This window comes from Martes martes (assembly GCF_963455335.1).
Source record: "Martes martes genome assembly, chromosome: 17".
NCBI lineage: Eukaryota > Metazoa > Chordata > Mammalia > Carnivora > Mustelidae > Martes > Martes martes.
This window is the reverse complement of record NC_137905.1, coordinates 12,135,466-12,154,376: the sequence shown is the minus strand read 5'-3', so window position 1 is coordinate 12,154,376 and position 18,911 is coordinate 12,135,466. Positions and strand designations below refer to the sequence as shown.

Sequence of the window (18,911 nt, the reverse complement as noted above, 5' to 3'; positions counted from 1 at the left end):
TATGGCACCGAGTCCCTCCAGGGTCAGCAGTGATCACAAATCCTGGGAAGTTGGACCAATGGTGCAGGAGGACACAAGAAGCTGATGAAAACCACCAGTCATCAGGGAGATGTACATCAAAACCACACTGAGATACAGCTCATATCCATGCAGGATGGCAAATAGAAGCCAAAACCAAAAAAAAAACAAAAACAAAAACAAAAAAAAAAAACAAGCAAGCAAACAAACAAAAACCCAGGAAATAAGAATGAGAAAGGATGTGGAGAAATGGGACCCCTTGCACACTGTCGGTTCCTCAAAAAAAGAAAAACAGATTTACCCCATGATCTCCAGTTTCACCTTGGCGTAGACACCCAGAAGAATTCAAAGCAGATATTTGTACACCCACGTTTGTACCAACATTATCTACGGTATCTAAGACATGGGAGTAACACACGTCTAACCACAGATGAACACAGAAACAGAAGGTGCTCTATGCATAGAAGGGAATATCATTCAGCCTTAAAAAGGAAGGAAATCCCGGGGCGCCTGGGTGGCTCAGTGAGTTAAGCCTCTGCCTTCGGCTCAGGTCATGGTCTCAGGGTCCTGGGATCGAGCCCCTCATCGGGCTCTCTGCTCAGCGGGGAACCTGCTTCCCCCTCTCGCTCTGCCTGCCTCTCTGCCTACTTGTGATCTCTCTCTCTGTGTCAAATAAATAAATAAAATCTTTAAAAAAAAAAAAAAAAAGGAAAGAAGGAAATCCCAACACAGGCTACAGCATGGACAAACCTGTAGGGTGTCAGGCTCAGTGAAAGAAGCTAGTCACGAAAAGGAAAACTCGGTATGATCCCATTTATAAGTCATTGGACAGCAAGTAGAATGATGGCTGCCTGGGGCTGGCAGGGGAGACAACGGGAGGTTATAGTGTAAGAGATGCAGAGTTTCACTGTAGCAAGATGAAGAGAACTCTGGACAAGGTGGGGGGCGTACACCCGTGGGAAAGCACTTAATACCACTGATGGAGCTGTATGCTCAAACATGGTTCAGACGGGAAATTTTATTTGCATTTTACTACAATCTGAAAATTAAGAAAAAACACACACAGTGAGATGCTGCTTCACACCTACATGATGGCGATGATTTTTTAAAAGGGAAAAAAAAGAGGTTTTGGCAAGGATGTGGAGAAACTGGAATCCTTGCACATTGCTGGAGGGGAGGGAAAAATGGGGTAGTCTCTGTGGAAAACGGTATGATGGCTTCTCAAAGAGCTAACCATTGAATTATCATATGACCCAGCAATTTCACTCCTAGGCATATATATTCCCTCCAAAAATGAGAGCAGGGATTCAAACGGATACTTGTAAGCCAATGTTCACAACAACCCAAAACTCGAAACAACCCAAATGTTCATCAGGGGACAGACAGATAAATGAACTGGGCAGCCACACAATGGAATATTACTCAGCCATGAAAAAGAACAGAGTACAGCTATATCCTACAACACGGGTCAATCTCGAAAACATTACACTCAAAGACAGAAGCCGGTCCCAGTGGCCCACCTAGTGCATGATTCCAGTTCTGTGAGACATCCATAATGGGCAAATCCATAGAGACATACGTTAAATTGAGGTTACCAGGGCTGGGGGAGAGGAAATTGGTGTTATCCTTCAGGGGACCCACTTGAAGTGATGAGAACGTTTTGGGAATAGGGGGCATGGTTGTGCAAATTGGGAATGTAATTACTGCCGCTGAACTGTACACTTAAAAATGGTGAAAATGGATGGACATTGGGGAGGGTATGTGCTATGGTGAGTGCTGTGAATTGTGTAAGACTGATGAATCACAGACCTGTACGCCTGGGACAAATAATACATTATAAGTTAATAAAAATTTTTTTAATGGTGAAAATGGGACATTTCATGTTATATATATTTTACCACAATTTTTAAAAACTAACGCAATAAACCCAAAACCATTGCTTCATCCACTTGAAATGGGTGAATTGTACAGCCTGTGATTTACACCATGTGGCCACAGATGAGCCTGGAGCCTGACTTTGGGCTTGGAGGCTTGCTGAGCCTGACAGACACTCAACCCCACCAGGTAAGGAGCTGGTGGGGAAGGAGTGGGCTACTTTAGGCAGCCAGAGCAAGGCTGGAGAACTCTGAACCCCCAAATCTCCGTGAAGCCCCCCTTGCCCATACTGGTGCTCCCCACCCCTGTCCAAGGGAGCCAGTCTCCATCCGCACAAATGCTCTGTGCCCACCTGGGGCGGCCGCCTTCTGAGAGAGAGCCAGTTCTCCGCAGAACCTACCCCACCCATCTGCACCCCTACCCCCGCCCATGGCAAGAGTAGGTCCTTTCCATTTCCCTGTACCCACACCTTTCACCCTTAAACTTAAGTGGAAGGTGAGACACTGAAGATACAAACGGATGAGAACCAGACCACAGAGAACAGAGCTCTGCCCCCCTCCACGTCCGCCAAACTCCCCCAGTCTGCAGCAACCACCCCACCCTTTCTCCATGACAAAGCTTTCCCCTGCCCCTGTCTGCCTTCGAGTTTGTGCCTGAGGCCAGTGATGGGGACAGACCACCTCGCTGTGGATAGCAAGCTCTGAATGAAGACCCCCCCTCTGTTCCCCTTGGGGTGGTCTTCACCGGCTTCCACAAAGGCCAAGCTCCCATGGGAGGCCTCCCCCAGGCGTCCCCCACCAACCCCGAGGGGTGCAACAGAGGTCACCTGCATTTCCAGCCAAGAACACAAGTGAATCACAAAACCATTTGGCTGAGGGAAGAGAGTCCACGTACAAAGACAACATATAGTCCGGTTCCATGCATATCACTTTCTAGAACAGGCAAAACTAATCTGTGGTGAATTAAATCGGAACAGTGGTTCCTGGTTGCCTCAGAGGAGGGGTAGCTGGAAAGAGGCATAAGGGACCTTTCTGCTATAATGGCATTATCTTATATCCTGGTTGTGGTGTTTGTTACACTATGGTGTGTGTGTGTGTGTGTGTGTGTGTGTGTGTGTATCTATTCGTCCTTCTGTTCACTTAAGACCTGTGCATCTCATCACATGTAAATTATACTTCAATACACGTTATTTTTAATAAAAAGAAGAGTCTGGGATTTGACCTCCTGAGAGGCAGGACTTCAAGAAGAGGGGCCCCTTCACCTAAGGAAACTGACATTTGAGTTTCGGCCTCGAACAATACCCCAGTCTTAGACCTGTCAGTGGTGGAAGGACGCACTCGCTCCGCGCCGGGGGGAACCTGGACAACCCCCCACCCCGCCCCGCACAACCCCCACCAGAGCCAGATTCTAGGAGGCAGCCTGGCAGGGATTGGCTCAGGGCCTGCTGTCCCCCAGCAAAGCACAGGCGTCCCTGGAAAGAGCGTTCCCAGGCTGTTTGTTCCCAGGGCGCGCTCGGAGCGGGTCATCCTGAGCCACCCGCCCCCCTTTTCCAGGAATTTCTTCAGCACCGGCCGCCAAACACACCAGCTGCTGCGCACTTGCAACGAGGTGACCCGCGCAGAGTAAGCCTCTCTGAGATGGCACGCCACCCGCAAACAGGGCCACACCTTCTCCCTTGGGGTGTGCGGGAGTAGACACGGGTGCGCTCCAGGAGCCCAGGACGCAGGGTTCCAAACCCGAGGGTGGGAAGTTAGAAATAGCGAAAAATGGAAACCAGGGAAATACTCGATACTGTCAGCTTCGTTGGCTGAACAGCCGGGTCCGGACACCCGGAGGCTCACCCTGGGACCGTTGACGACTTGGCTGCTAGTCCCAGGCCTCACCTCGCGAGGGTGGAGGAGCCCGGGGTCGTAAAAGGACCAGAAGAGCGCGGGCCGAAGGGTCCTTCCTCGGGCTCTGGGGTCGCGACGCCGCTGGCGGGAGGGCCGCGGGCCCCGCCCCCCGCAGGAGTGCGCGCACGTGCGGCCCGCCCTCCCCGCCCCCCGCTGCAGCTGCGCGCGTTCCCAGACCTCCGCCGCCCGTGCGCGAGGGGCGCGGGGTGGGCGGGGTCCCGGCGCTCCAAGGCCGCGGCCCCACCCCCATCCCCCGCGCCCCTCCCACCTAGGGTCCTGCGGGCCCTCCGACCGCGGGCACCTCGCTGTCCGGGGCTGCCAGGGCGGCTCCACAGGTGAAACGACGCGCCCGGCGGCTGCAGCATCACGGTCAGCCGCTCCCGACCCTGTCTCTTCAATACGGCCTGACTCGGTCCCCCACCCCGCACCCCCGGCCTCCTGCCTTCCAGACTCATGAGTGCCCTCGGCCTCCAGAGCGTCGCAAGTCGCTCTTGTCATTGCCTCGGCTTGGGCACAGTCTCCGAGGCGCACTCCACCTACTCCTATAACTTACAGGATGTCCCCTCTGGGTGAGGCCCTCCTGCCTTTGTATTAATCATGGTAACTCCTTAGCTGGTAGGAATGTACATTTTACTTTTTTCCCCCTCTTTTCAGTGAATTCTCCCACTCCTTTCCCCATACATGCTTCCTAAAAGCAGGAGAAATCTGTGTTTCTTTTCTTTTGTTCCAGCCTGCTCTGGGCCTGGTAAGCTAGGCTGGAAAGGATGAACAGGCTTGCATGGATAGCAGGTCTCACAGAGGAGGCCACCCTCCGCCTCCTGTTTTGTGCCCTGCTTTCCTACCTGATACAGTGTGGCCACCCCCCGCTGTCATTAGACAGTCTTCTAGAATGCGGAAAGGGCACTGATAGGAATTTCGAGAAGGAATACAGAGGACCAACCAACATGGATTGTGCGTTAGGCCGGGTCCTAGCGCGGTATGGGTCATGCCCTTTCATAATGTGGACAAGCATCCCCATTTTACTACTTAGAAACAAAACCAGAGAGGTCACATAACCTGCCCAAGTCTGCACAGCTGTTCCGTGCGGAGCCCTGTACTGCGGAGCAGGCTGCCATCAGTGCGACGGAAATTAAAAGCAGCCATGAGTTATCATTTTCCTTGTGTGTTTTGCGGGACTCACACTGTACCTCACGCTCACACCCTCACCCTCAAATTTCTCCTTCCCTGGATTCTCAAGTGCTGAGCAAGGGCCCCACTGTCCACCCTGTCACCCAAGCCAGAAGCAGTCCTCCTTGCCTTGCCCCCCCAACTCCCGTTTCCTCCTGCCTGATCCGGCCTCCACCAGTTCTCACTGAGAGCATAACCCCAGGAGGCCCCATGCCCGATTCCAGGGGTCCGTGGCATCTGGGTGAAGAGACCCGGCCTGGTGTGAACAGGCAGTGGGTGGCTTGCCCCTCTGAGCCATGCTGCACACAGCCCAAGTGACCACCCCAGATACTGAACAGACCCTCACAGAGCCAAGGCCAAAGGAACATTCTCGGCCCTGGCCAGCTGCGCCTTGGTCCCCACTCCTCCTCCCTCCTTGACCACACTGCCCAGGGCTTTAGAATAACTAACGCACCAACTCAATTACTTGTCCAAGGTTCTCCAGCCCATGAGAGAGTAGGCTGGGGCTCAAACCCTGCCCAGGCCTGCCTGCTGTCCCGAAGTCCCTTCCTGGAAGAGGAAGCCCAAGTTCTCTGAGCGCTTCTCCATGGCTACCTTGTTTGGTACCACCTTTGCCCTTGACCCAGACCCAAGCAGGACCATGGGCCACAGCTGCTGCCATCACACACCCCGATGCCAGCTCTGCTCTGGCACATTCCACCTCCGTGGGCACATGCCCAGGAAAGGGATTGCCACCTCAAGGTTTGCAGATAACAGCTTGGTGCACAGGGATATAACGGGGAGCTCCGCAGGCAGGCACCCTACACCTCTCTGACCACAGCACCATGGCCTTCCTCTGGCTTCTCTCCTGCTGCGCCCTCCTGAGCACAGCCTTCAGTGAGTTCGGGGCAAGCAGAGGCCAGGAGGGAGGTCTCTGCTCCCCTACAACCCTGGGGCCAGAAGGGGCAACGGGGTCCCTGCTCCCTCTTCAGCTGCACGCGGTGGTGTGAGCCTGAGCGGGTCTCTTTCCCCCTCTGAGCCTCACCAGCCCCATCGCCACAATGGGACCAGGATGGGACCTGGTCCAGTCACACCCAGGAGGACAGGGAGGCCAAGTCCAGAGGGAGTGAAAATTCTTCTGAACAGCTAGTGGCTCCCAGTCAGGCTCAGAGGCCGAGCAGGCGGGCAGACGTGGCTTGGCCTCCACCAGCCCTTTGAGACCCTTGAACCCAGCACTTTGAAACTTGCGTTGGTGGAGCCCTTAATCTGTGCAAGGAACAGAGCAAGTTCCTGCTTTGCCCGCTGAGTCTTCTTCCAGACTTCTTCTTTTTCTTTCTCTCTCTCTCTCTTTTTTTTAAGGATTTATTTATTTGAGAGAGAATTTGAGTGAGGGGAGGGGCAGAGGGAGAGGGAGAGAGAGAGCGAAGCAGACTACTCTGAGCATAGAGCCAGACAGGGGCCCCAACCTCAGGACCCCAAGATCACGACCTGAGCTGAAATCCAGAGTCAGATGTTCAACCCAGGCACCGCATCTTCCTGCATCCGTATCCCAGCTCTGTGAGGGTAGCAGCTGTATGATCCCCTCTCTGCAGATGGAAAGATGCTCAGAACAGTAAGGCTAGGCAGTGGTGGGGCTGGGCCCACAACCCCGGATCCCTGCCTCCAGCCCGTGCTCGGATCCAGCCACCACCTTGCAGCCAACCTGCTGGGCTTGTCTGGGCTGAAGCACATGTCAGACTGAGTTGTCCCTGGGGGTTCCTGGGAGAGTGGGACCTGGGTGGGGAGCCCGGGCCCCCATCCCTTACCCCATGCTCCCACCCCCAGGCTGTGGGGTTCCTGCCATCCACCCCGTGCTGAGTGGCCTGTCCCGGATCGTCAATGGGGAGGACGCTGTCCCGGGCTCCTGGCCCTGGCAGGTGTCCCTGCAGGTAAGGGAGGAGTTCTACCCCTGAATGGGGGACACACTGGGGTATTGGCCCACCTGGGGTCAGCCCGGGGGGCTGCTGGTGTCCAGTCAACACAGACCCCTCCCCGTCTTCCTCCAGGACAGCACTGGCTTCCACTTCTGCGGGGGCTCCCTCATCAGCGAGGACTGGGTGGTCACTGCCGCCCACTGCGGGGTCAGGTGAGGACCCAGGGTCCCCAGGAAACCCCTTGGTCGGGCGGAGACTCTCAGCACTGAGGGCTGGACCTTTAACTCCTTGTGCCTCAGTTTATGTAGAAAACCCGACTCGTGCTGGTCTCCCAAGGGTCCCCAGGAAGGAAACTCCCAGCGGGCTGTAGGGGCAGGTGTTCCAGGGGCAGTTACTGATATTTTGAGCTCCCATCTCTGGATCAACAACTCGGAGCACATGCACACAGGTACACACGCTAACACACGCAGCCTGCACCCGCTGTGTGTGCCCCCTGCCTCACAGCAGGACCCCCCTTCTCTCTCGGGCCCTCTCCAGAACCTCCCACCGGGTCGTGGCTGGGGAGTTTGACCAGGGCTCCGATGCTGAGGACATCCAAGTGCTGAAGATTGCCAAGGTATGGTGGCCTGGAGTCCAGGTGTGACCCCGGGGTGGGGCGGGGGGCAGGCCTAGGGAGTGTGGTGCCCAGGCTAATGCCTGAACAACCCCAGCTGCTCCCAACCTCCGCGGGATCCCATTGTGACAGGGCAGAGCAGAAAGCAGGGTGTCCTGGGCCTGGCCCCAGGCTCCTGGGGTCGCAGAAGGGGTTGCCATGTTGAAGACAGAAGCACTGGGGTGATCTGGGGTGGCCCAGAGCCCTGGTTCAGCCCCATGTCAGCCTCTTCCCGGACCCCAACAACAGCCGCCCGCCCCTGCCCCCACAGGTCTTCAAGAACCCCAAGTTCAACATATTCACCATCAACAACGACATCACCCTGCTGAAGCTGGCCACGCCCGCCCGCTTCTCCCAGACCGTGTCCCCCGTGTGCCTGCCCAATGAGAACGACGACTTCCCTGCGGGGACCCTGTGCGCCACCACTGGCTGGGGCCTGACCAAACACACCAGTGAGCGCCCTCCAGCCGGGTGGGTGGGAGACGGGGGGCCGGGCTGCGGTCACTGACCGCCACCCCTATCCTTCCAGATGCCAACACCCCCGACAGGCTGCAGCAGGCCGCCCTGCCTCTTCTGTCCAACACCGAGTGCAAGAAGTTCTGGGGCAACAAGATCACCAACCTCATGGTCTGCGCCGGGGCCAGCGGCGTGTCCTCCTGCATGGTACGATCTCTTGAACTCTCCCCGCGCCCCATCCCTCCCAGCCCGGCGTGGGTTCCAGCAAAAGCCCAGGTCAGGGGCTTGGCCAGAGAGAGGAGGTAGAAGCCACACGCAGTGGACCATGGCGCCAAGAGGTCTCCAGGAGGGGTCGGGCTCCATGGCTCGCCCGCATCACCCGTGCTTCCTCCCTGTCCCTCAAACCAGCTTTATTAGGCGTCTATCACAGGGTCCCAGGCGATGGCCCAGACTTTCAGGGGCACAAACCACACAAGGAGCTGCTGTAGCTTCTTTCATAATCCTTCATAATCCCTCCAATAGGCATGTGCCACGTGTCCACGGGCTGCCAGGCCCTGGTCGGGGCTCTGGAACAACATCCGGGGGCCCCTGGGCCAGGCTGCCTGGGCTGCCAGATCCAAGCCCCCCGTCTCTCTCCCTGTAGGGCGACTCTGGGGGTCCCCTGGTCTGCCAGAAGGATGGAGCCTGGACCCTGGTGGGCATCGTGTCCTGGGGCAGCAGCACCTGTTCCACCTCCAGTCCTGGCGTGTACGCCCGCGTCACCGAGCTCATGCCCTGGGTACGGCAGATTCTGGAAGCCAACTGAGTCTCCGGCCTCACCCTGCCATCCCTGCTGACCTGCTCCCACAAAGCCTCAATTAATCAATAAAAGACACATTGATGATGTGCTCTCCTGTGTTGGGGTCCCTGAGACCTCATTCTGCCCGTGAACTTGGGTCTTCACTGGGACGAATGGCGGGAGGTACCTGGAGGGCCTGCCTTTGGTCTTGCTCCCAAGAGATGACATGGGACCACGGCCCCCACCCCTGGCTCCACACTTCCACCCTGGGAAGCGGCAGGGGCCTGGCCCTCCGAGCCACGCTCAGGGTGCTCAGGGCCCCCGCCCCGGGGAGTGGGCAGCTGGGGGATGGGCCAGCTGCCGGCCGCACACACCTGTGGTTCCAAGGAACCTTCCCAGGAGCAGCCGCCCAGGCCTGCCCAGGAACCAGGTGCTTCTCAGCCCGGGGACTCATGATAAGGAAGGGGCCGGCGAGGCAGGCTGCAGTTGGTGGGCTGGGGATATAATGCGGGTCCTTCGGGCAGACCCCGTTCCACCTCCTGAGCCACACGCCATGGCCTTTCTCTGGGTTGTCCTTGGCTTTCTCCTCTTTGGCGGTAGCTCTGGTAAGCGCAAAGTTCGGGGGCGAGGCAGCCCCACACCAAGCCTCTCTCACCCCCAACACCCACACCCCCAGAAGCTGGGATCCGGAGGGCCAGGTCCTAGCACCTCTCCTCACCTGCCCCGCCTGACCCCCGGCTGGCCCCGCGGGCTCCCCTCTCAGCCTCTCTGGGTGCCTCTCCTGGGCTCCCCACTCCTGCTCTGCCTAGAGGTCCCTCGTGCCCCTCAGACTCCACGGGTCATGCTGGGCCTGCCTCATCCTGGCCTCCTCCGTTGGCTCAGAAGCGGGGGTGGCCCGGGCTCCTCCAGCATCCACATCCGTCCCGGAGCCACTGGAGTTCGGCCTCCGGACGGTCTCCCACGCTGGTCCCTTTGGCCCTGCCCCTTCCGTCCTCCTGACTCCGGCAGCCTCCTGGGTTTGTGCTGTTCCGGTGGGAGTAACACTCCGCCGCTACCGCAGACTCGGGGGCCGCGAGAGCACCGGGGACTCAAGCAGGATGTCCCAGCCCGACGACCCAGGACCCTGGGTTTGGAGCAGGATGGAGGCTCCTCTTGGGGCACACAGTGGGTAGGGGAGCCGGCTGTGTAGGAGTCTCCAGACCCAGGTTGCTAGCTCTGGGCTCCAACTCCAGATGTCCCCAGCCTCCAGGACCCTCCACAAGGGCACCAGGGCAGCCGCCGGCCGGGTCAGGAGGGGCTGGGTGCTGGGTGGCTGCAGAGGCCGGAAGTCCAGTTCTTCCGCCTCGGCCCCCGTCCATTGACCAGCTACCCTGGCCCTGGCCCCCAGGCTGCGGGGTCCCTGCCATCCACCCTGAGCTGAGTGGCCTGTCCCGGATCGTCAATGGGGAGGACGCTGTGCCCAGCTCCTGGCCCTGGCAGGTGTCCCTGCAGGTGAGGGGGAAGCTGAGGAGGGGGCGGGTTGGACTGGAAGGGGTCAGGCAGGAGCAGCGAGGCTGACGGTCCCGCTCCCCTCTCCCCAGACCGGCTCGGGCTTACACTTCTGCGGGGGCTCCCTCATCAGCCAGGACTGGGTGCTCACCGCTGCCCACTGCAGGGTCAGGTGAGGCCCGCGCTCGGGCAGCAGGGGCCCCCTGGGTGTCAGGGAAGAGCCCTCACTCCCTCCCCAGGCCCCCTCCTAGGCACCGCGCCCTGACGGGAAGGGTCTGAGGCCAACTGCAGGTGGGGAAGACGCTGTTCCTACCTCCTAGCCACAGGCAGAGCCATCACCTGCAGGAGAAAATCCCAACCCTTGTGCCCCCTGCTGCCTCGGACCCCCGTTTGGTCCGGGAGAGTGGCTCTAGTCCGGTGCCTCCAGTGTACAGCTGGGGAGCCAGGCCCCCGGGTCCTTGTGGGAGGAGAGGCCCAGCTGGGGCTTCCCGCACCGGGCGCAATGCCGGGGCACCCCTCCAGCACCCCGAGCCCCCTCTGCCACCTCCTCTGTCCCCAGGAAGAGCCACCGTGTGGTGGCTGGCGTGTCTGATCACGGCTCTGATGGCGAGGCTGTCCAGGTGTTGAGGATCGCAGAGGTACTTCGAGAGGGGTGGGTAGGGAGGCCGCCCCTGGGGGCCTGGGAGGAGGGAGGGGCAAGGTGGGCAGGGTGTGCGGGCACTGATGACCCTGGCCAACCCACTCGGGCCTCACCCCTGCACTTCTCAGTCCAGAGCCTTCTCTCCCAAGGAGAAAGCTCCTTTACAAATACGGAATGCTGCTTCTGATGGTAAGATGAAATTTTGCTCATTGTAGAAAAGCACAAAAATACGAAAACTAAATATCACCAATGTGTCAAATGCCAGTTTCCAGAGATCTTGTCTGTGCAGCTCCATCTGTGCTCCTTTCTCAACGACCGCCCGCCTGGCGCGGAGCCCTCTGCATCTCCAGACCCCTGTCCCCACCTCCCCCCAAGTCCTCCCTCTGAGCTCTGCCCAGCCCCCACCACGTCTCCCCAGGTGTTTGAACACCCGCTGTGGGACAGGATTATGGACACCAACGACATCGCCCTGCTGAAGCTGGCCACGCCCGCCCTGCTCTCCAGCACCGTGTCCCCCGTGTGCCTGCCCGGCGCCAACGCCAGCTTCCCCCCGGGCTCCATCTGCGCCACCACGGGCTGGGGCAAGACCCAGTACAACTGTGAGTGGCCTTGCAGGGCCTTTTCGGAAGGGAGCCTCATTCTGATCTTGGTCTAAATCCCAAGCATGTAAATCGCAAACCATAAATCTTTCTATTCATTTATTTAAAACCCTCTTAATGAAAAATCTACCAAACATGAGTAGAGATGACCTTAGGGGCACCTGGGGGGCTCAGTCGGTTGGGCGACTGTCTCTGCATCTGGGGTCAGATGGAAACCAGTCTCCTGTGGGGCTCCCTGCTCAGCAGAGGTCCTACTTGTCCCTCTCCTTCTGCCTGCTGCTCCCCCTGCTTCGCTCTCTCTCAAATAAATAGATAAGATCTTTAAAAAGGGGGTGGGGCGGGCGCCTGGGTGGCTCATTCGATTAAGAGTCTGCCTTCGGCTCAGGTCATGATTCCAGGGTGCTGGGATCGAGACCTGAATCTGACTCTCTGCCCAGCAGGAAGCCTGCTTCTTCCTCTCCCTCTGCCTGCCATTTCCCCTGCTTCTGCTTTCTCTGTCAAATAAATAAATAAAATACTTAAAAAAAAAAAAAAAAGATGAGCTTAAGCACTCTGTCCTTGAAGACCACCTTGCGGAGAAGCATGGAAGCACCAGCAAGCGTGGCCCCCCTCATGCCATGCCCCACTTCCAGGCCCGGCTTCTCTCCTGACTTGAGGCCAGTGTGTGGCACTGGCCAGGGGGTCGGGGTGGGGGAGGGGCCCTGACCCCTCCGGGCCTGCTGTGTCCCTCCAGCCTACGAGACCCCCGACAAGCTGCAGCAGGCGGCCCTGCCCCTCCTGTCCAACGCCGAGTGCACGAAGTTCTGGGGCAGCAAGATCACTGACGTGATGATTTGCGCAGGCGCCAGCGGCGTGTCCTCCTGCTCGGTATGACCCGGCTCTGCCACCCTGGTGCTCCCCCTCGGACCTCGCGCCGCCCCTGCTCAGCCCAGAGGGCAGGTCCTCTCTGTGCGTGTCTCGGCCCCCTCGCTCAGGCCAGATGCCCAGGCCCCAGCCCGGACCTGGACCCGCAGAAGCAGGGGCCTCCGCCCGAGCGCTCTCTCTGGCCTGGGTGTGCTGGGGGGCTCCCAGGGGCCACGGCCCCCTCACGCCAGCCCCTGGGAGCTGGGGGTTTGTGGTCTGTTGCACAGGCACTGGCTGGGTCAGAGGGTTGGCCACCTGCCCCAGGCCCTACGGGAGTTGGTAACGGAGCCGGGGCTGCCGAGGGGCCCACATTGAAGGGTCTCCTGCTCGGTCACCGTGCCCAGGCGTGTCATTTCTCTGCACAGAACCTGGGCTGGGGCAGGTCAGGGCACGCTGGGGCCTTGGCACCCCGCTTCGGGTTTTGAAACAAGTCCTTTGTCCTCCTGCAGGGCGACTCTGGGGGCCCCCTGGTCTGCCAGAAGGACGGAGTCTGGACCCTGGTGGGCATCGTGTCCTGGGGCAGTAGCTGGTGCAACCCATTCTCACCAGGGGTGTACACCCGCGTCACCAAGTTCATTCCCTGGGTTCGTGAGGTTCTGGAGGCCAACTGAACCCCTGCCCCACCCCCCAACTCCTGCAAAACCCAAATAAAACCTGAGAGCAACCACATGCCTTTTTCCGTCTGTGTCATCGCCAGGGTGCTGAGGGGTGGGAGGATGGCTGCCTTCACTGGGGTCCCCGCTGTGGAGAATTGACAGATCCTGCCCTTCTTCTTAGGGGTAGGAGACTGGGGCCCAAGGTCACGCACAGAACCGTCAGGGCTAGGAGCAGCCGTTCCTGAAACCCAGGGCAAGGGCCCTGCGGATCCCCAAGTCCCGACTTAGAGGCCAAGTCTATGTGTAATTCAAGTAAGATGCTCTGGAGTAAGTCCCTGGGTGAAATTATGAGCTTCTAAGAGCAAAGCTCTGGGTGAGGTCTGTGAAAACAAGTTTCTGTGGTGTCCTCCACGGGTTCTCTGCCTTGGAGCACAGGCCCCAGTGGAGCCCAGCGCGCTCCGGGAGCTGCTTCAGTCCGTGCTGGCTTCCCGCCGACCTGGCCATGGGCGCACCCCTCCTTGGCCATCGCGCCCTGTTGTTTGAGGATGACTCAACTTCTCTCCGGCAGCCTTGGCTCTCAAGGTCTCAGGGTCATTGACAGACCTGTCCCCACCTTGCAGGAGATCCCTGGCCTCACGTCCTTGGCCTGGCTCCTGAAGGGACCCACCTGGTCTCCACCCTCCCAAGAAGCTGCCCACAGCTTCACCCCAAATCCCCTCCGTCTGTGGCTCCTACCCCGCGGCATCCGAGAGCAAGGACACCCCCGCCTGCATCCATGAGGCCTGTTGGCTCTCACACCTCTCACACCAGAGGCTTTCCATTTTTAAAATTTTATTTAAATGTAGACTATTAGTCAAATGATTGGAAAATCAATAATGAAAAATAGTGTTTTAGAGTTTTTCTCCTGGTACAGTGGCGCTTGCGGTGTGGGGGGGCGAGGGACAGGGCCCCCTGTGGGGCTAGGATCAGCTCAAGGGGTCCTCTGAGGCCATGTGGATCGAGGGGTCTTTGGGCCCCGGCGCCCAGTGTACGCAGGAACACCACCAGCCTACTCCTCAGCCTTGGCTCCCGGGGGCCCAGCTCTGCTTGGGCTCTGCTGAGGAAATGCTGTCCCATATCCTGCCCCGTCATAAATATGTACAAATCCCTGGACAGTCTGGGGCACCAGGCCCGGGCAGAGCTGGGGTGCCTGTCCCCACGCCTGCAGCATGGCAACTCTCTCGGGGCAGGTGCCCTCCTCCCGACCCCCATCCCTCCGGTCACCGGCTCTCAGGCTGCTGCCAGCTGGCCCAGGACTCGGCGGAACTGCTGGGTGCTGTGGCCCAACTCCTTGACCCTGTCCACCATGTCCTGGGCGGCGGCGGGGGACGGGTACTGCAGGGCAGCGGCCTTGGTCGTGGCCACGATGCCACGCAGAAGGTCACACAGTAGGTTGCTGTAGTGGGTCACCTGGCTGCGCACGTCGGCCGCCTTGGCCTGCCGCGACAGCGTGTCCCCGATGAACACCAGCTTGTGGGCGCTGAGGATGACAAACTTGCTGTGTGCCACGAAGATCTTGGGGGGCTGGTTGGTGGCCACGGCAGTGAAGAAGGCATCCACCGCGTTGGTGAGGGTGGTCAGGTTGGCCTCGCACTGCTCCAGGTAGAAGAGCAGCAGCTGCCGGTCCGAGGGCCCCAGGCTGCCTGTCCGCCCCGGGGCCAGTGGCTGCGCCGGGGTCCAGTTGGCCAGGTCGTGCTCTATGGGCCGGGACACCTCCTGCTCCAGCCGCTCGAACTGCTTCAGCTGCGGCAGAGGGAGAGCAGAGTGAGAACCGCGGCCGCACTGCGCCGAGGAAGAGAACGGGGCGGCTCCCAGCGGGAGCGGGGACACGCGCCATCTCTAGGCCACAGGCAGAGCATGCGTCCGCAGCGGCCTCCCTGACACTCGCCAGTAACTTCTGCCAATCTCAAAAGGTAGGAATTCCATTTATGTCACATTTTTGAAACCACGGAATGATCGAAACAGAACAAATGAGCAGCTGCTGTGGTTGGGGACGTCAGTCTCTGCTTACTCGGGAAGCAGTCACTGCGGGAAAGTGCGTGAAGGGGACACGGACCTGCTTTATACTCTCTGCAGCTTCCTAGGAACCTATCCATACTTCACAATGAATTTTAAAAGCCCCACATTTTGGGGGCGCCTGGGTGGCTCAGTGGATTAAGCCGCTGCCTTCGGCTCAGGTCATGATCTCAGGGTCCTGGGATCGAGCCCCACATCTGCCTCAGCATCCCTGCTGAGCAGAGAGCCTGCTTCCCCCTCTCTCTCTGCCTGACTCTCTGCCTACTTGTGATCTCTCTCTGTCAAGTAAATAAATAAAATCTAAAAAAAAAGCCCCACATTTTGTCTTTAACATACACGTTGTAAAAAGATTCAAATGGGGACACCTGGGTGGCTCAGTCAGTTAAGCATCTGACTCTTGATTTGGGCTCAAGTCATGATCTTGGGGTCATGGGATGGAGCCCTGTGTAGAGCGTGCTCAGCAGGGAGTCTGCCTGATTCTCTCCCTCCCTCTGCCCCTCCCCTACTCACTCTTTAAATAAATTAATCAATTCTTAAAAAAGAAAAACTTCAAATACACCAAGCAGAAAACAAGATAGCTGTCTGCTGGAATCTCGGGTCCCCAGAAGTCACCCCTGGTGGAATACAATCCCGGTCAATTATCATTTAGAACCAAACACTGAAGTATTTGCAGACGAAAGGCTGTAACGTCTCCGAGATGGTTTGTGTGGGGCAAGGCTGCCAGATACCCAGCTTAGTAGCTGTACTGAGAGGGGCTGGGAGTGGGTGAATGCACCCAGGGGACTGCCTTCTTTAGTTTCATAAGGGAATTCAATTTCCCATTATAAAAACTTTAAACAGAAGAGACGTAGTGGGGTGTGCCTGGCTGGCTTAGCTAGGAGAGCGTGCAACTCTTGATCGCAGAGTTGTGAGTCTGAGCCCCACAGTAGCGATTACTTAAAATAAAATCTTTTAAAAAAGAAGAAAAAGAAAGGTCATGGTATTTGTAAAACTTGTTACATGTACCAAATGCTGTTTTCTTACAATACATCATTTTTTCAGTATTTCTAGGCTACATGGTTCATCTGCATGTTTTTTCAAACTGTCTTAGTCTCTAAAATACTTCTCCAATGTACTTACTAAAACAAAAATCCAGCTCTAAGCGGATCCATGCAGTTCACACCCATGGTGTTTGAGGGCCGACTGTTTTACGGCCGTCCTTCCAGCCCCAAGCCAGAGGGCACGGGCCCGCCGTCAGCTGGCCTGTGTAAGCGCAGGGGGAGAGGGGTTCTCCACGACCGGCAGCCCCCGCCACGCAAGCTGCCCGTGTGGACTGAGCTGGTTCTGACCAGGGGCCTGCAGGGCTGTGATCAGTTGTGCACAGGCTCAGGGACAGACAAGTTCTGTTTCATCCAAGATTTCAAGCCTTCATTTAATTAGCAAAACCAACATGGAATTGCCCCTTCCTCATCCCCGAAACAATCGGCAGCAACCTGGGGAGACCTCGCACCATTCGGCACCCTCAGCCAGGGAGAGGACGCACACTCACTTTCAGTTCGAAATCTTTTCCATTCTTTGACAATTTAAAAAAAAGATTTTATTCATTTACTTGACACAGAGAGAGAAATCACAAGTAGGCAGAGAGGCAGGCAGAGGGAGAGGGGAAAGCAGGCTCCCCACTGAGCAGAGCCTGATGCGGGGCTCGATCCCAGAACCCTGGGATCATAACCTGAGCCGAAGGCAAAGGCTTTAACCCACTGAGCCACCCAGGCGCCCCTATTCTTTGACAATTCTTAACAGCTACCTAAGATTCTACTGTATGTGTTTTATTTATTCAAGCAATATTCTGGGGTGGGGGGCTCCAGATTTTTCACTGATGTGGAAATGCTACAACCAACACGCGTGTCTACATTTGATGAGCCTGTATCGTACTGGTGCTTTAGGTCCCTGGCCGAAGAGCACTCAACCTTTCTAGAGCTTTTCATGTATATTCCTATCTCTTCTTCCAGCTTCTAGTAATTTACCTCTGGGATCAAGCAGGTCGGTGAAGTGCTGTTCACAAAAGTAATTCTGGGAATACATAAAATGTCCCACCAACAGGAGACTAGATAAATAAATGCTGGCACAGTCCAGAGAAGACACAGAGTTTGATAAAACCCATGTCCGTTTCTCAAATCAGTGGAGATTCCATACACCAGACAGATGATGGATGGATGGATGGAGATACCTCTAATTATGAACTTTTATCCCTTTACGGAGGACGTTCCATGGGCCAGGCACCTGCTCTTTCCTTCCTTAATTCTCACACTGACCCTGAGATGGACCCACTGTGGTCCATACCTTATAGCTGGGCCAATGGTGGCTCTGCAGGGGGCAGGATGGAGCTAGGAAGCTCTCCTCGCTCGGCTGTCCTCCCCATGCCCGGGGCGGGGGTGGGGTGCTGGGTGCGGAAAACCTGATGGGTGATTTTTCTGTGCTTAACTTCGTGCTCGTCTGTATTTTTTTTTTTCATCTTCATAATCAGAATAAAAGTACCTTATTTATTTATTTATTTATTTATTTATTTATTTATTTATTTATTTTAAAAATCCCTTTCCTACCCTTAGGAAATGATCCAAAGTATGAAGAAATTCTGTATCTGCACACAAGTACAGCAGTACCGTTATAATCAGGGAAACTGGGTACGATGTAAGCATTTAATACTCAGAAATGTCCCGTGACCTTTAAAAACAACTGAGGAGGAATGTTTAATGCCATGGGACAATTTTGAAATAAAAGCAGATGTTCTGGGGCGCCTGGGTGGCTCAGTGGGTTAAAGCCTCTGCCTTCAGCTCAGGTCATGATCTCGGGGTCCTGGGATCGAGCCCCACATCAGGCTCTCTGCTCAGTGGGAAGCCTGCTCCCCCCGCCCCCCACCTGCCTCTCTGCCTACTTGTGATGTCTGTCAAATAAATAAATAAAATCTTAACAAAAAAAAAAAAAAAAAAGCAGATGTTCCCGCTCACTCAAGAACACGAACACACAGAGGCCACTCTGGACGCAGGAGCAGAGCTACAAACCAGCCCCAGGGTACCCCCACTGCCTCAGGGGCCTTGTTTCCTGCCTTTTTACACTTTTCTCTGTGTTCCCATGTCTACCACGATCACTCTGATAATAACTCACACAGAAATCCAACAGACGCACGGAGGCAGTTCTGTGGCAGGGAGGGCCGTGGGAGGCTCGGCTCCGGAGGGGCTGCTGCGCTCCCCAGACGACCGGCGGCCCCAGCCCAGAGAAGCCGGTGAACCCCGGCATGCTTACCTGCTGCAGCTCCAGCTGGCCCTTCCCCTGCCGCATGATGTTGCCCTTTTCCAGCAGCTCTTTCTGGGTCTTCTCAAACTCTTCCTTCCCCTGGAGGCAAGGCACAAGGACTGGGCTGAGTCAAGAGCCCCCACCAGCCTGGGGGAGCGCAAGGCCCCGTCGGCAGCCACCAGGTGGCACTGCACGCCAGACCCAGGCTCGCACTGCAGGCACCAGGCCCACCGCAGGAACAGCCTCCCAGGAGGGTGCTCTCCAGCCCCTCCAGGTGGCCAGGCCATCCTCCCTGCCCAGGCTCCCATACCAGAAATCACATTCAAACCCTTCCCCTTGGCATACAGGGCCTGTTCATCCATCCCTGACCACTGGGCCTTGGCACCTGCTGACTCAACCTGAAATGCTCCCTACTGGGTACTCGGCTGGCACCCGGGTCTCTGTGCTCAGAGGCCCACCTTCCCATCTCCTGGTTTTCTTTCTTTCCCAATGCCTGTAACAATCTTTGTCTTTGCTTATACTTCAAAATCCCTCTCCCCACACCCAAGAGAGCTGCTTCTGTCCTGCGCACTGGAGCAGCTCAGCCCCTGCAAGTGCTCAAGAGCCATTCCTGGCTGGCACTGCAGGGCC

The 18,911-nt window shown here is 57.2% G+C and overlaps 3 protein-coding genes across 6 annotated transcripts in view; 2 read left to right on the top strand and 1 right to left on the bottom strand.

Annotated features, from left to right (window-relative positions):
• Positions 1–5,776: 5,776 nt before the first annotated feature.
• On the top strand, positions 5,777–8,757 carry LOC308358508 (chymotrypsinogen 2; the record flags this gene model as incomplete). Its single annotated transcript, XM_080828718.1, has 7 exons — positions 5,777–5,828; positions 6,756–6,859; positions 6,977–7,056; positions 7,382–7,460; positions 7,768–7,948; positions 8,026–8,159; positions 8,596–8,757. 7 exons carry the CDS (start codon positions 5,777–5,779, stop codon positions 8,755–8,757), a joined length of 792 nt encoding a protein of 263 aa, XP_080684844.1.
• A 526-nt stretch (positions 8,758–9,283) lies between these two features.
• LOC308357909 (chymotrypsinogen B-like) lies at positions 9,284–12,971 on the top strand (the record flags this gene model as incomplete). The annotated part of the gene is made up of 7 exons (XM_080827788.1): positions 9,284–9,335; positions 10,118–10,221; positions 10,311–10,390; positions 10,778–10,856; positions 11,277–11,457; positions 12,191–12,324; positions 12,810–12,971. The coding sequence occupies 7 exons, from the start codon at positions 9,284–9,286 to the stop codon at positions 12,969–12,971; spliced, it is 792 nt and encodes a 263-aa protein (XP_080683914.1).
• An 806-nt stretch (positions 12,972–13,777) lies between these two features.
• BCAR1 (BCAR1 scaffold protein, Cas family member) overlaps positions 13,778–18,911 on the bottom strand; it is a 36,124-nt gene continuing 30,990 nt past the window's right edge. For all 4 annotated transcript variants that reach the window (XM_080828129.1, XM_080828128.1, XM_080828130.1 and 1 more), the window contains 2 exons: positions 18,291–18,380; positions 13,778–14,738 (listed from right to left, as the gene is read on the bottom strand). In XM_080828129.1, the coding sequence (XP_080684255.1) occupies positions 14,226–14,738; positions 18,291–18,380 (603 nt within the window). In that variant the 3' untranslated portion in view covers positions 13,778–14,225. The remainder of the gene's footprint in view (positions 14,739–18,290; positions 18,381–18,911) is intronic.